Source organism: Apodemus sylvaticus, chromosome 21 (assembly GCF_947179515.1).
Source record: "Apodemus sylvaticus chromosome 21, mApoSyl1.1, whole genome shotgun sequence".
Taxonomy (NCBI): domain Eukaryota; kingdom Metazoa; phylum Chordata; class Mammalia; order Rodentia; family Muridae; genus Apodemus; species Apodemus sylvaticus.
In genome coordinates, this window is record NC_067492.1 from 16,900,743 (window position 1) to 16,918,794 (window position 18,052).

General features: G+C 39.5%; 1 protein-coding gene across 1 annotated transcript in view; it reads right to left on the minus strand.

The window, feature by feature from the left end:
- Positions 1-18,052, minus strand: part of Cntnap4 (contactin associated protein family member 4) — a 295,010-nt gene that overhangs the window by 202,988 nt on the left and 73,970 nt on the right. Inside the window, 1 exon segment of the mRNA XM_052166567.1 lies at positions 6,577-6,770. Coding sequence (XP_052022527.1) covers positions 6,577-6,770 — 194 coding nt within the window.

Genomic DNA, 18,052 nt, shown 5'->3' on the forward strand with positions numbered 1-18,052 from the left:
CATAAAAGTATTTTCTTGTGTACTATATATGTATATACATGCCCAACAATGTTAGCTATCAAGAAAAATGCAAAACAAATCCACAATTAGATACCAATTGGCACCCATTAGAATATTGTTATAAACCAAATGGAGACAGAAGCAATGGCAAAGATCTTACAGACCTTGGAATTCTTGTATATCATTGGGTTCTTTCTACAGTGAGAATTCAAAATGGTGTAAGTTGCTATGGAAAACAATGTACAACACAGAGGTTCCTCAAAAGGTTAGAGGTAGAAATACCATATGGCCCAGCAAGCCTATTCCCAAGTACTAATCCAAAAGAATTGAAATCAAGGTAATAAAGAAAAGGCTATGTAGTATTTAAGGCAGCAATATTCACAGCAAGGTACTGAGGGGAACAGCCAGCCTAAGTATCCATAGACATATTAATGGATAAAATGGGAAAGTCAAAGATACAGGGAGGGGTACTAAGACTTTGAGACTTAACTTTGAGATTTAACATGATCACTGCCCTAATGAGTTCATACCAGCTAAGGGTACCTGCACAAGATTTGCATAAGATCAAACCAGCCAAATTTTTTACATAAATGGGGGAGGTGACCTCCAGACCCTACTCCTTACTGAGTTGTTATTGGAAGGTAACAAGTGCTAGAGGGAAAGCATCATTCATTTTGAATTTGCAGCCACTGGGAGATTTCCCATGCCCCAATGGATGCCCCCCACAAACACATCTGAGATCCATAAATTGGATGGAGTTATCAAAAAAAAAGAGTATATGAAGCTGGAGGGGGTTTGGGGTGATTGGGAGGAAGCTGGGGACAGAGAAATAGGGGTAGTATCACGCTTCATTGCATTCATATAAGAAATTCTTAAGGACAACAAAAAATTAATTATTTAAAAAGTACAAGAAAAGAGTTTTATCCTAAAATAGATGAAGCTATAAAGAAGAATGACTAAACTGAGCTATCCCTGGGACAAATACCATATGATTCTCCTTATCTGAACAGCCTGAAATGGTCCCTAGGAAATGAGAGACTGGTGACAAATAGGCACTGCTCCATAGGTATAATGCTACAGTCACAAAAATGATTAACCCCAAAGAGCAGCTGTTCTGCACAGTGCTTATAATGAGCAATACTTCGCTGCACACTTAAAACTTTGTTAAGAGGATAAATTTCATATTAATTGTCCTAACCACAATTTGAAAAGAAAGCCCAGCCACCTTTCTACCACAAAGTGCTGGGTTAATCATTGCAAAGGGCGGAGAATTCATACTTTTCTGGAAATAGAAGAGAGAGACCTCCTACAGATACAGGCTAATAATGTAGACTTTAATTAAAAACAACTTTGTGGGATTAGTGTCATGGAAAGTATCACATTTTGAGGTACCCAAAGGCATCAGCCAAGGACTGCAATGCCTGAAGGTGACAACTGAATGTGTTGAAACACGGGGGGGGGGGGGGGGTAGTACAGCTGTACTCTGCATAGCCACAGGTGTTTCAGCAGGGTTAGGTCACTAGAATAAGGACTTAGCACAAAGAAAGGTTTAGGAGAAATGCTACTTTGAAGGAGGACACACCCTTTTAGGTTTTCACAATGCCCTTCATCCCTGAAGCACTAATTAATTTGGCATGAAACACATTCATGCTAAAAAAGTTTTTGCCAGTGTCTCCATCTTGTCTGACTTATGGAGTTGCCATGACAATAAGTCTCAGTGATTATAATGGCTTCAATATTTTTTGACAAGTGGTATTCTGTATAAATGACTACACTAGTCATGAGATTTTTGTGTTTTCCACCCAGAACCATGAACTGCTCTTTCAGACACAAAAATATGGGGCTGGAGAGAAGGCTCAACTCTTGAGAGAACTTGTTGTTCTTGCAAAGAAACAAGAGACTGATTCCCAGCAGCTACCTCTGGCAGACCATAGCTATTTGTAACTCTGGCTCTAAGAGATCGGATGTTCTCTTCTGCCCTCCAGGGACTCCTATACACATAAGACATACATTCATATAGATGTACACACACACACACACACAAACACATGCAGAGAATAAAATAAAGTATAAAACATGAGAATGAGAAATTAAGATAGGCTAATTTTTGAATACAGTGAAAATAGGAGAGGTGTGGGCAACTCATATCTTTAATCACTTGGAAGGCAGAGGCTCGGGGATTTCTGTAAGCTAGAAGCTAACCTGGTGTATGTACTGAGTTTCAGACCAAATAGAGATACATAATGAGATTATTTCAATTAAAAGAAGGAAAGAGAAAAAGAAAAAAGAAAGAAGGAAGGGAGTGAAGGAAAGAAGAAAGAAAGAGGGGGAAGGAAGGAAAGAAGGAAGGAAGGAACAAAGGAAGGAGGAAGAAAGGAAGGGAAAGAAAGATAAAAGAAAGAGAGAAAGGAAGAAAGAAAACATTTTTAAAAACTTTATTTGAAAAAAATACTTTAGAAGTTCACAAAAATCATTAAAAAAATCATTATTTTCCTGCTCATCAGAGCTGTTCTCCTTGTCCTGGTCAGTTAGTTTGGTTGGTGAAAGCTTGGTGCTAACAAGGTCAAGATTTTAGATTTCATCTCATATAAGCTTGTTTTTGACTGTGACTCTCAATAGAAGCTCCAATAACACAATTTCTGGTCGGTGAGTCTCAAAAGACCTTAAAAGATATCCATCTTTCCTTCACTCAAACCGCCCAGTCTCTGTTCAGACTTAAATGTTTGTTTTATGGAGAGATAGCTCAAAAGTTAAGAGCACTGGCTGCTCTTCCAGAGGGCTGAGTTCAGTTACCAACACCCACACTGTAGCTACCAAACACCTGCACCTCCAGCTCCAGAGGATCTATTGCATGCATCTGTCCTCCATTGACTCTGTGGATACATGTGGTACACATAAACTCACACATACATACGTATGTATGTATGTATGTATGTATGTATGTATATGCATGTATAACCTTTAAGGGACAGGAGAGATAGCTCCTGTTAAGAGCGCACACTACTCTTCCAGAAGACCCAAATCCAGTCCCTAGTAGAGAAGTCTACAATTGCCTTTAAGGGCAGCACCAAAGGATCTATCACCCTCTTCTGGGCCTCTGTGGGAACTGTGAGCATGTGCAAATACAATAGGCACACATACATACACAAAATTGTCTTAAATATAAATCTTTTTAAAAGCTTCTCTTGTATATAACAATTACATTTACTTAAACCATTTAGAAAATTAGCCCTGCTCATTTCCTGAAGGTGTAGTAAGCAGGAAAATATTGGATGCTTATCAAAAATAAATAAATTATAAAAAAAAAACATGGGGGAATTTAGCTGTAGTGGTTTTTTTTTTTTTTTTTACTCATTGCCTTACTAAAAATGTCTAAGATGTTGGTTTCATATTTCTGTGATTGTTCTTAAATGAGTGAAAATTATACCTTGCATTTAGCTTTTCATTACTTGCAATACACTAGCAGAAAAGAATCTTTGCATCCTGAAAATGCTGAGGAACTTTATTTTGTCTTCAATTTAAGGGAACAAATTTAGTGTCCCACATCTTCTAAATTTTCTTAAAATATTTATGAACCAAACAATTTAGAGAAATTTTAGCTGATAGGCATTAGACTATGAAGAAATCTTTTAATGTGTTTTTAATATATCATATACCCATCAACTTTACACTTTTATTAATAATTTATATAAATAATAAACAAAATGCCTTCTGATTCTTCTAGATGATTCTTTGTAAGAAACAGAGAGAATTTTGTTAGTTCTTCTGGGTGTAGATAAGGCATTGTTCTTTCTGAAGACTGAGGGAAGGTCAACAGAAAGAAGTGAAGAACTCTCACTTGGGTGTTTCACACCATGTTGGAAGGTTTTATGGGTTTGTTTTATTATATTTTTTCTAAACCAATAACACTTGCCTTCCTTCCTTCCTTTTCCTACCACAGACTTGTATAATGCTTTATGTGTTTCTTTACTTTCTCTCATAGATTTATCTGTACATCCGAAACAGACTGTAAAGCCATTAAAGGAAATTGGCACTTTTGTATAATTGGCATACATCCCATAATAGCTAGAAAAACTGAAGAAAAACCTCAAAAACCAACTTAGGAAATGTGCATTTGTGGGGTGGCAAAAGGTTAAGTTCCTTACTGTGTATATAAATTCAAGATTGTTCTTCTACTTAAAAAGCTTAAGTTGCAGTAGTTTGAGTTCTTCTAGGTGGAAAATTCAAGAGCTAGGGCATTAGGCAGCCTCACTTCCCCTGCATTGGAAACTCCAGAATCTCAGATAAGGCTCCATTAGAGTGCTAAGAAGAAAAATAAAATAATTATGGGATGAGGAGAATATGGCAGCCTGTCCATGATCAGCTAAGACAGATGTAAATATACAAATGTAAGTATTTAACTACAAATAAAAAGTATTGATAATAAATGTAGATTGAGATAGATGCTAGACAGAAAGATGGGTTAGTCAGATAGGTTAGACAGATGGATAGAGAGATAGATAGATAGATAAGCAGATAGATGATGGATGGATGAAAAGATTAGATATATGATAGACAGATGGACAGACAGATGATAGATAAGCTCAAAGGAAGAGTTGGTAGATACAGGAGGGAATCAATATTAGTTGAAGTAATGAGAAGAATATACTACAAAATGTTTGTTTCATTCATATATTCATTCATTCATTCATTCATTCATTCATTCATTTAACATGCATCTGCAACATTCCAGACACTGTTGGGCTTTGAAGGTGTTCAGGTAAGTCTGAGAGTTACAGAGTTTATTAACAGGCAACTCACACTCAAGATGGAGAGCGTATGAAAAGGTCAGCAGATTACAATGTGGTCTAGAGACCAATGTGGCATTAACAGTTTTGTGTTACATGTTGTCTTTTGCTCCCTGTGGTTTAGATTAGAAAATTAAAAAAGTGTCACTGCCATTTCACCCTGAAAATCTCACCTTGAACATAAGGAAATAGCAATGCCTACATGTCATTTTTTCCATGTCTAATAAACAGAAACACATCATGTTCACAATATAAAGACAGAGCCCAAACCATACATTTTAATTAGTGCAGCTAAATACTAGCAGGCAGTAACCACTATTTACCCAGCGTAAAATGTAATGCTTTACTTAGAAGAAGAGTCAAAGATCTAAACAACTACTCAAAGACCTCATTAGGCTTTGGTGTTATTGGTTCATCGTTACTATTAATTTTGGCCTTGGCTTGAGTGCTTCCCACGGAGTTAACTGAGCCACAGTACCCAGTGGTGTAGGGTTGGTTTGGTTTTCCACTCTTACAAGTGGCTTCAGCTTGCTTTGGATTTTAAAGCAGGTTTTCTAATAATAATTAATAATAATGATGATGATGATGATGATAAAAATGTTCCTTTTCATAGGAGAAGTGGGTGGGAGATGGGGGAGGGATTGTGGGAGGGAGCATCAGGAGTAGGGACAACAATTGAGATGTAAAGTGAAGAAGAAAAAAAAAACACTCACAAGCAACTGCTTCTAGCCTACTGTTCTCTGTACAAGAAAAGACTATAGGTACTTCTCCTCAATTTAATTTTCATCAATAATCACACACCTAATGACTACCAGGAGCTTTCCAGACACGGAGGTGAGCAAATTGTGGTCCATTTTTTTCAATGAGTTTATAATGTGTAACTGATTCCAAAAAGTTTGAAAAGAGCAGCAACTGACAGGTCAAAGAAAATGATCATCATGTGCCCAAATAGGCTTCCAAATTACCCCTGTTCTGAGGATGCTTCATTAAGTTACTCATTTTCTCAGATTCCAGCAGCTCAGCTGGGGGGGAGGGCAGGGATGGGGCAATGGGAGAACAATTTTTTGATTGTGGTATGTCGTCCCCGGCTCACATAAGAGCCAAAACAGGTTTCTATACTGACAAAGAATTCATTTCTCTTTATCACCAAGCAAACTCCCTTTCGCTTCTACCAGGGGATATGCAGGCCCAGCAAAAATAAATAAATAAATAAAATTTTTAAAAAGTCACTTCACTTTATCACAACCCACCTCTTTCCTGCTGTCTTATAGAGCTGCCAAAATACTCCATCAACACACTCTTTAATGGTGTGTGTTTGTGTGTATGCAATTGATGTATGTAACATTGTAAGCCACGCATGCATATAGACATATATGCACAAATTTACACAACCCTTTGACTTCAGACATAGCTCTCTATATTAGAGGTTCTCTCTATATTCAAGAGAGAAAGTTCTAGAAATCTCAGTTACCAGACACAATAAAATACTTTTGAGTGGTTTCAAAGACAATATAAAAGTGCCTTGTTATCTTGCAAACATAAATTTTTATATAAGTCTAACTTCTTGCATTTCTACATGGTTTAGTGGGCTCACGGGACTTTTTTGCCTTCTCAGGAATATGCTCTTATTATTTCCATAGATTAGCCATAAATAGTTTCCCTTAAGAGATGGTATCAGGGTCACCATGAATGTTCAATGGCCACTTTATATCAGAGACTGATTAACAAGCCCCAGGAATGGATGTACTTCTGATCCCAAGAGCCAGTATCTTTTACGAAGGACACATACCCAGATGCTGTCTTCTTGTCTATATTGCTTCCAGTTCCTTCCACTGTCACTGAACATCAGGAGATAGCTGGTCACCCAGTTGGAGCTCCCATATCCACCTTGGGTGGCCACGGATGTGACTTCCATCCTCTCTCCAAGGTCAATCTGCAGCCACTGGTATTTGTTGGACACAAGTGGGGACCAGCCACCAGCTCCTTTAGCAAAAATAGAAGAACGTTAGGAAAGAAGGCATTAAAAATCTACAAATGAAATGGAAATGCCAGTAGACTGTATGGGATTCAGAATGACTTCTAGGATATGAAATCCCTTGTAATTATAGCAAAACATAGGCACACAGACAAGGCTAGACACATGCTGCTTGGGTCCATTTAGAGGCATTGTAGAATTTTCTAAGCACTGGGGAGAATTAGGAGGTCTCACTGAATATTTTTAAATGTTTTGTTTGGAGGCCATGCCATCATTTCATGCCAGAGTGTTTACTGCCCCCAGGCATGGCTGGGAAATGGTGTGTAGCCTTTGATCTCCCTCTGCCCAGAGACAAAACAAAAAAAGAAGAAAGTTTGGTGTTGGGAGATTTAAAGAATTGAGCTTCTTTGTTATGTTTTGATTCATTGTTAATGGTTAGATAACAAAGATGGCCAAGGTGTTTGCAGACTCATAAGAGGGACAGATTGAAAAGTATGATTAAAACATACCAAAAAGCTCATTAGTGGGAAGACAACTCTGAAAGGTACCAGACTCGTGGAATAGCACCATCCCAGGACAGCTCAGCAAGATGGAGCGATAAGAAAAGGTTTATGTATGGCAGCCAGGATGAGGTTAAGTAGGTTTGGTGAGCTTCCAGTGAAGTGACTAATTGGAATAATTTCTCTAGAAGAAATTCTGGACTGGGGGAGGCTGCTTCTAGCCACATGGTTCCAGGTATCCCTATAATTAGGGTTGATGCATGCTGTCCTAGATAGTTAGAACCCAAGAACAGAATTGGCTGGGATATAAACATAACCAGTTGCTCTAGGCAAACAGACTGGTCATTTGTCAAGATCTCTAAAAGGGCTCAAAAACAGCATTTAAAAAAATTATGGCAATGTCCTCTATTAGTGGCATCTTAATAATTCTTGCTTGCCTTAGGATGTAATGCCCAATACTACAATACGGTGCTGTTTTAAGAGCTAAGTAATTTGGGAATAGGAAAGATGGCTCAGCAGAGGATGCAAGCTTAGAGCTCAACACCAACCTGTCCTGGAGTTCCAGTCCCAGGGGATCTGGCCCCTGTAGGCACTGTATTCATGTTAACAAACACACACACACACACACACACACACATACACACATACATCAATTAAAAAATTAATCTGTAAATAATAGGTATATATATATATATATATATATATATATATATATATATATAGAGAGAGAGAGAGAGAGAGAGAGAGAGAGAGGCAGTGGAGGCACATGCCTTTAATCCCAGCACTTGGGAGACAAAGGCAAGTGGATTTCTAAGTTTGAGGACAGCATACTTTTTCATATTTTCTTAGGTTTTTTATTTGTTTTGTTTTGATTTAGGGGCAAACCATTATGTATATATATATATATATATATATATATATATATATATATATATATATATATATATATATATATATATATATATATATATATATATATAGCTATGTCTTAGTCAGGGTTTCTATTCCTGCACAAACATCATGACCAAGAAGCAAGTTGGGGAGGAAAGGGTTTATTCAGCTTATACTTCTGCATTGCAGTTCATCACTAAAGGAAGTCAGGACTGGAACTCAAGCAGGTCAGGAAGCAGGAGCTGATGCAGAGGCCATGGAGGGATGTTTCTGACTAGCTTGCTTCCCCTGGCTTGCTCAGCCTGCTCTCTTATAGAACCCAAGAGCACCAGCACAAAGGTGGTACCACCCACAAGGGGCCCTCCCCACTTGATCACTAATTGAGAAAATACCCCACAGCTGGATCTCATGGAGGCATTTCCCCAACTGAAACTCCTTTCTCTGTGATAACTCCAGCCTGTGTCAAGTTGACACAAAATTAGCCAGTACAATATATATATATACATTGGCAATAGATAGATAGATAGATAGATAGATAGATAGATAGATAGATAGAGCAGTAGGGTGAAGATCATAAATCTTTAGCTATCAGGGTGTGACAGCAACTTCCCTCCTTGCTTATAAGGAACCATATTTTGGTTTGGTTTGGTTTGGTTTGGTTTGGTTTGGTTTGGTTTGGTTTGGTTTGGTTTAAATACAGGTGCATGATGGGACTAATGAGTGGGTGAGTATTTCTATCTACTTCCTATTCCATCTCTTCTCCCCCTCAAGGCCTACCAAAAGCTTTGAAAGCTAAAAGTCTTTGTAGAGCTGGATTTAATCAAGGCATCTTGGTTCCTCTTATTACTGTAATTGCAAATCTTTCTAAATTTTTATCCTCTTTCACAGCGAAAACATAGGGGAGAGGGGTACCCACAGGCAGCTGCCATCTTAGCTAGAAAGTTCTGCATGCAGAATCTTATCTCTATTAGCTTATACCTCCAAGAAAATGCTGACAATTTTACGTCTTGCTCTTCCTAGCTAATTTTAATGATCTGAAACCCATAATGAGGTTATTTTGGGATATATTTTTTTCAATCAGGAATATCACAGCGTTTCTGCAGTATTTCAGGACATCCTTATAATCCTGCATTTAAAAAGCAAACAGGAGAGATGCAGAGAAGGAAAAAGTGTTCTCGTGATCCGAGTGGGTTAAAATTGGATCATCCATTCTCATCAGGAGTAAGGAACTCCCCTGAGTGACCACTCCCTCTCCCAGCATCGCTCCCAGTTACAGCCCCACAAGCTGACTTGAAACATTGGCAGTTAATTGACCTTGAACATTTCAATTTCTTACCTGTGGTGAAAAGGTACTACTGGTATGCAAATTAAGCTATCTCATTAACAAGGTACACTGATAAAGTAATGGAAATTCTGAGGCTCCCAGTAATTTCAGTAGGATAAGTCAGCCACAGGGGATGGAAAGATTCCCCCGTCGGGTTTTAAGCTGCGAGGCTCTGCAGTGGTATATGACGGAATGTGCTTGTTAGAACTTTAAGAAAAATGTTGAGTAGCAACAGGGAAAATTCAAGATAGAAATGGGTCCCTCACTGACTGATCTTAGCAGCCTTCAATGGCAGGGAGGGACAGTGATGGCATTGACACAATTGGCATCTCAGCTGAGGGTCACACTGTACCTGCCCTCTGGCCATTGCCCATCTATCTAGCCTCCTGGAGACAAACCATTGACACAGCTACTGTTTTGTAATGGAGAACGTGATGGCTAACTCCATTAAATTGAAAAGTCTAAATGACTATAAATAAAACACTATAATGAATTCTTTATTTTGTTTATTAACTAAACCTTTCAGCTGCTAGTCAAGTGTTATTTGTCCTTAATGTGCTTTTAATATGCTAATATATTCAACATCGCTGTAAGCCAATACCTATGAAACTAAAGACCATCTTGTTCTAACACCATCTTTTCTGGTCACTGAGGTTAACCTGCCAAAGAGTCTTATCCTTTCATTTCTTTTTCTATCTCCACATCACAGGCTTCCTTCTTCAACCCTATCTCTGTCTCTTCAGACTTATCCCTTCAGCTAAATCCCTACTGAGATTTAGCATAATAAAGTCTTCCATGTGCTTCAAATAGAAGCATTTCTCTTCTTTTTCTTTTTAAAACTTATTTGTCTGTGTGTGTGTGTGTGTGTGTGTGTGTGTGTAGGTGTGTATGCATATGTGCCTCAGTATATAACTGCACATCACATTTGGGGATGGAATAGGTCACATAGGTGACCACGGAGGTCAGAAGAATGGTGCCAGCTACCCTAGAGCTGGCTTTACAAGTTGTTGGGAGCCACCAGATGTAGGCACTAGACCCAAAGCTGTGTCTTCAGCAAGAACAGCAATCACTGACCCGTCTCTACAGAAATGTTCAGAGGACAACTTGGAAACTCATATTTTAGGGCCAGCTCTCTGCCCCTCCCCATCCCTTAATAAGATTCCTAAATATTATAGTACTGCCATGAGAATTCAATTTTTTGAAGTAGATGAAGGACCTATTGATTTCCCCACGTTCAGAAATTGTGACGGTGTATGCCTGCTGTAACTTTCTGAGTGGCGAGATTGTTGTTATTGCTATCGACTCCAAGTAGAGTTGTCATCACAATAAAAGCTGGGCTTTAAAGTTGCTTACTGACCTCACAAATCTAAGGGCATTAACATAAATATGAAGAAGGCAGCTTGCTCTCCATCTTGCTCTTTATTTTGCAGTAGGTACAGCCCCTCATAACTGTCCAAATGCTGAGACTGAGCTACTCTGAGTCCTCAGCCGTAGACGGAACACCTGCAATGCTCAGAAAACTTTATGGGAGATGGGCAAAAATAATGGTAGAGCTTGGGAAATGGGAAGTGCTGTAAAATGCTGTCTCGTGAATATGGCCTGACTGTTGCACGTATGAGCTCACAGCAGCTGTGGTTACCCACACAAGACCTGCATAAGAAGAGCGCACTTAAAAGTTCCAGCATGAGCCAAGGACAGGCTACTAATCACCACACCAACCTGAGGAACTATTGGCAGTGGATGGCTGCTGGAGATGGGAGAGTCACTTTTCTTTGGGAGTATGTCCATTGAGACATTCGCATACCGTATCCATAAGGGCAGCATTACCTCCACTTAGTGGTTTTAAGGGAAGAGAGGTGCTAGTGATCCCCCCAAAATTGGAGGGGTGGGAGTAGAGTAATGGATATGATCAAGATGCATTGTGTACAAGTATGAAACTTCCAAGAAATTTTAAATAAAAGATAATATCTATAATAAAAACATCTGGTTGCCATTCCCTGTTTATCACTTACAATCTTTCTAGCCCCTTTTCCACTATGATCCCTGAAGCACTGGACGAAAACAATGGGATATAGATTTTACATTTAGGGCTGAGCACTCTGAAGTCTGTTCTCTACATCTTGAGCTGTTGAGAGTCTCTGTGTTAATTGCCATCTATTGCAGAAAAAAAAAGCTTCACTGGCAATAGTGGAATGGCACACAGCTAGTCTGTGGATACAGCAATGAGTCATTAGGACTTGGTTGGGTGAAAAAGCATTTTTCAGACCCAACACAGTGACTGCACATATGAACTCACAGTGTCTGTGACAGAGTGCACAGGACCTGCACAAACTTCAGCCAGTCAAGATCCTAACCCAGAAGACAAGAGTGGGCATAAAGTCCTATCCCTAGCTAAAAAAAAAAAAAAAAAAAAAAAAAAAAAGCATTGGCAAGTGAAGGTTATTCAGAGACAGAGAGTCAGTTTTCTTTAAAGATGTGCTACCAAGTAGGTACACCATGCTAAGGCAGATTCCCCCACACCCAAGAGTATATGAACACCATCAATTGCACTTTATAAAAAGAAAGAGAAAACACTTGGTTAATAAAGGGTAGAATGATCATGGGACACGTTGTTGAAAGGCTAAATAGGATCGAAATATTGTATTAAATTCACAACAAATTCATAAAGGTACTTAAAACTGTTTAGTGACTAAATGATTGCACAACAAAATAGCTCTCTGATGGGTTGCCTACCACTTTTAGATTCCCACAGAACCTGTCCCTGGAGCATATGTTCCTATTAAGTATAATGACAGACATGCAATCTAAAAAGTATCCAGTGTGTATCATAGAATAAGCTCTCAAGCAGAATTTGAATATACAGAATCTCCAACTATGTTATATATTTCACTGTCAAAATTATCAACTGAAACTATTTTTCACATTTCTTCAAATAAAACTTGAAAATATCAGAAAGCATTATGAATTTTCCCAATATTATACAATGTAGTTTTTGAGAGATGAAAACTTACTTTCTTATTTAAAATGAAAAATTAAATTTCTATTTTTAAAAGTATTCTAGCCTCTGTATGACATTTTGAAAATTACCCCATTTTTTCTTTATTTCTTCTTTCTTTTTATTGTATTTTATTTTATATTTTGCCCCTGGAGTAATTATAACTGAACTTGACTCACAGTGATATATTTTATCCTAATAATATGCTGAAATACTATGCAGTTAATTGTAAGTAGTCTGACTGGCTGAGTTGTGTTTAAACCTTATATGTCTAGCGTCTAGCCATCAGCATCTAGCGCTGGACTGGGAGAAATATCTTAGGAAAATGAAAGGAAAGTATACTCCTGGTTACAGCCATGGAATATAGGTGAGAATGTATTCCATTCCCTATTCATATTAAAAATGTCACAGTGGTCACTTCCTGGCTTATTAGGGGAAGTAACACTGGCAAATTAATGCATTTGGCTCTCAAGCAGATAAGTATAAACTACAGAGAGAGGGTGAGTCAGACTTCTTTCTCAAGAGATAAGATTGCAGGGCACAGACATTCAAGGACACAATGCACAAGTGACCACCGTTGAGTGGTACTGCCATCCACTATTAGGACAACTAAACTTCTAGAAAATAATTGGCTTAATTAAAATTGTCAGAGGGAGGTTTCCTTCAAAGATAATTACTTCTTTTTTCCAAATGGGATCTCACCTATATTTCCCCCAAGAATCCCCATTTGCCTGGTTCATTTTGAACTTGACATTAAATTACAAAAAGAAAAAGAAAAAAAGTAGAAAGAACATGGTACCACTTTTTGTCTTCCTCCATTAAATGGTATGTGCTGTCCAGGCACCATTTAAAGTCTTTTCACAGCAAAGTAGTTCTTCCCCCCCCCCCCCAACCCCAGGAAGAAAATAAGTATGGATTGCTGGTGGTCTCTTCTTGAGTTTACTCCCAGGTCTTGCCTACGCTGGTTTCAGACTATTTCTGGAGTGGGCAGATGACCCAGAGCAGATCAGTGAAGCAATGGTACATTGTTGAAGGGATTATTAAAGAAGGAATTTCTATGCTGGTGAGAAAAGGGGTTAAAAAGACATTGAGATAACATGTAGGAAGCCTAACCAAATGAGGCCAACAGAGAAGCAGAGAGAAGAGAACATAAGACCGAGCTCTAACGATGTGCTCAGAAGCCCTTGGTCAGCTCAGCACTTTTGCTTTCATAAGCTGGTCATTGCCCTCTACTTCAACAGAAGCTACTGAGGACCACTGCTTAGCTGTTGCCTCTGCCTCTGTCACCTCTGCCAGCTCCTCCTCCTCTTCCTCCTTCTCTTCTTCCTCTTCCTCTTCCTCCCCCTCTCCCTCCTCCTCTTCCCCCTCTCCCTCCTCCTCCTCCTCTTTCACCCCTCCTCCTCTTTGTTCTCTACCTTCTCCTCTTTTCTCCTCCTCTTCTTCCCTCCTTCTACTCTGCCATCCTTCTCTTCTTCCTCTTCTTCCTCTTCTACCTCCTCTTCTCTCTCTCCTCTTCCTCTCTCTCTCTCTCTCTCTCTCTCTCTCTCTCTCTCTCTCTCTCTCCAACCCCCCAGTTCATCATTGTCTTTGTTCTCTAGAACAGACCATATCCCCAACCATTGTAGGAATCATTACATCAGCATGTTGCTGCTATATTCCAACTTTAAAAGCAAATAAGATGTTTCTCTTGACCTCATTTTATTTTCTACCATGTATGTTAACACTCTACTAAGGAGCCATCCTTGTCACTTCCAACTTTTCCCATCCCATCCAGTCTCATGCTCACTACAATCACACAGCTCCTCCCAGACACTCAACTGAAAATGTTCTTATCCAAGTAACCAAAGGATACCATATCCTCTAATGCAATGGCCTGACTGCAATCCTCCTCCCCCTTGAGTTTATGGAGGCAGCCATCCTTGGGGTCGCCCTCTGTGTCTTTATGTATTTCCTTTACTTAGCCCTTGCAGGAGTGAACTCTGAAATCCCCTCCTAGGTTATGGAATGTTCTTTTTCAGGCTCATCATTATTCATTCTTCCTTTTAATTTGCATTTATTTTATTTATTTGTGGAGGTTGGTGCAAGTGGGAGCCCATGCTATAGGGTACATATGTCATATAGCATACTATATCCATAGAGTTCAGAGGGCAGGTTGCAGGGTCAGTTCTCTCCTTCCACCATGTGAATTAGATATTTTCTTTATTTGCGTTTCAAATGTTATCCCCTTTCCTCGTTTCCTCTCTGAAAACCTCCTATACCTCCCCCTGCTCACTAACCCACCCTCTCCCACTTCCCTGTCCTGACATTCCCCTACACTGGGGCAACTAGCCTTCCCAGGACCAAGGGCCTCTCCTCTTCTTGATGTGCAACAAGGCCATCCTCTGCTACATATGCTGCTGGAGCCATTTGTCCCTCAGCCTTTTTTCTTCTTTTTGTCTCCAGTCATCTCTCACAAGTGAGATTCTCCTGGTCTCAGCCCACAACTCTATTTATTCTCTTTCTGTTTTTATTATTTGGTCTCTCAACCAATTTATATATCTGCCCACACATCCTGTAAATTTTACTTTCTTTGATAATATCTTCAACTTCCCACCCACCACCTTACTCTACACAACATTTGCCTAATGTAGCCACTCTAAGTCTCTCCATAAAGGCACATTCCTTTGTTTTCCTTATATCATGTACCTCTAACACTACTGGATACTGGTAGTTTTTGGCTCTCAGAACCATCACAGAACCTTCAGGCATGCTTCCTTGGCTCAGGCCTCACTGTGCTATGCTGGATTCTTGCAACAACCACCAACCATTTCCCTCTTTTAGTCTTTGTCCACTGAGACTTTCTTCTCTACACAATATGTTTAAATACTGACCCCGAGCTCAAAAATACTGAAGTGACTCTTGATCTCATACCCAGTGACAGACAAAGTCTGAGGACAGGAGCTGAAGGTTCTATTGACAACTGTTTTCCTTCACCCTTCCCATCCACCATTTTTTTCCTTCCCAACTGCTGAAGTTTGAATGTGTCCCCCTGAAGTTCATATGTTGGAAACATAATCCAAAAATTTATATCTGGAGATGAAGTCTTAGGGAGGTTATTAGGATAAGGTTGAAGCTACAAAAAGGGGGACCCTCATGACACATTATAGGAAAATCATACACACACACACACACACACACACACACACACACACACACCAAATTGCTTTACTAACTCAGTCTACTATGTGCTTCTCATCCACCATACCATGGTGCAGGAAGATTTCCACCATATGGAGAGAGTATAGTAACACCAGACTCTCAGATTTCCTAGCCACAAGACTTGCAAGGTCACACAACATTTTTCTTTATCATTTCCAAGGCTTGTAGAATTATGTTACACCAATAGAAAGCAGACTGAGACACCAACTTTTTCTTCTCCACTGCCAGAGTTCTTCTTGCTGTTCTTTGAATAGGCTGTTCATCATGAGCTCTGTCTTTAAGACAACTCAAAGCTCACCTGCTCCCAGAGGCTTGCATCTCCTGACATCCTCTTTTAATAATTCTTTATCCCTGTACATCTTGTAGACAGGACAAATTTTGGGTCAAAGTTTTTGTGGATAGGACTCTCTCTACTGGAAATTCCACCTGGCTTCAGGAGGAGGTCACTTTGGTCTCCATATACCCAGCTGCTAGGAGTCTCAACTAGGACCACCCCATAGACTCTTGAAGCCTCCTTGTCTCTGGTCTCCAGCTAGTCCCAGAGATATCCCCATCTATTTCCATTCTTACTTCTAGCCCTCTCCATCATCCACCTCCAAAACACCCCATCCTAAATACATATTAGAGATTGAGGGAACTGCCAACCAATAACTGGCCCAACTTGAGATAAATCCCATGTGAGAGAGCCTCCCCCTAACACTATTAATGATCATCTATTCTGCTTGCAGACTGGAGACTAGCATAACTGTCTCCCAAGGGGCTTCACCCAGCACCATATGGAAACAGATGCAGAGACTCACAGTCAAACACCAGGCAGAGCTCAGGGAGTCTTGTAGAAGAGTGGGGGGTAGGATTAAGCAAGATGGAGGGGTCAAGGACACAACAAAGAGACCTATAGAAGTCTTCTAACTAATCTGAGCCTGTGGAGGTTCAAAGACCGAATTACGAACCAAAGAGCATACAGGGGCTATTCCTAGCCCCTCTAAAAATTCGTAGCAGATGTGCAGCTAGGTCTTCATGTGGGTTCCCTAATAATTGGAGTAGCAACTATCTCTGACTCTGTTGCCTTCCTTTGGGTCCCTTTTCCCTAGCTGGACTGCCTGGACTATATCAGGATCAGATAGTCTATTACCAACCCAGGCTAGGAGGAGTACCACTACTACGCATTGTTGACCAAAAACTTATATAGCTTATGACTACATTTCTAAATAATTGAATAAAAATAAAATTGCAACCCTATGGGCCTGAATGTTTGAACTCATACAAGTTGGGCCTGAATTCAACTAAAGCACAGAATGCTTTTCAATGGTCCACTCAAATGGAAAATCGTGACAATTGGCTGAGATCTCAGTCTCACAGCCAACCAATCATTTCACAGCTACCCGGTTTAGTTACTCCAAACTACATCTCACAGATGTATCCAGTTTTGTTTTTTGAATTCTGGATACAATGGAAATGAGAGTCTTTCTCCCTTCATCTCCCCAGCAGGGCCCTGAATTAATAATACGTCACTAAGTTCTCCTAGGCCCGAGTCCTTTGTTGTCTATCAATTTTGCCTCACAGCAAATTGGCAGACTGACTTTCAGCCCTTCTTTTTGTCTTGCCAGATCAAACATTTCTGAAATCTTTAATAATTCAGAGGATTGAAAAGTAAATATTTATATCCTTTCTCTGTTCAGGCATTTTGATTTATATATTTGATTTTTCCCATTTTAGGGCAGGCAAATTTCCTCCAGAGGCCTAATAAAGCTACAGAAAACCCTTATACTGTGCCTTAATCTGTTTTTATTTTTACCACATCGAGTTTTGGCTTATTTAGATTATCAGTTTGGGGGGAAATGGTTTTGAGTACATGGTGTCTAGAAAGTCAGATGATGAACAGGGCCTGGCCATGTTTTACTTTCTAAGCCCATTATAATACTTGTCTAAAAGTTCCCATTTAGATCCATTACATTGAGGCAAGTCATTTCGGTAAATAACATCATGGACCGGAGATAGTTCACTGGCTCAGAGGTTTAAATAACATTTTTTTTTCTTTTCCAGCCAGCCTGTGATGATAAGCTGTCATAAGCCAAATGCCCTTACACCACTCCTTCTGGATCATGAAACTAAAGTCCCTATCCTACAATGAACAAGCATCATCTCCACACAACATTTGGAAAAGCAGCATGGGCATGGGGTGGTAGACATTGGGGCACAGAAGGTGAAAATCCAGTCACAGGTGTTCAATTGATTAAATGAGCTAATCTTCTTCCAATGCTAGTAAAGTACTGTGTTTTAAGATATATTTATGTGGGCTTATGAGTTTGATGAATCTACTCTTAGATATACATTTTGAAATTCCAGAATTTTTTCCTTTGTATCATCTTGCTATGTTCAATC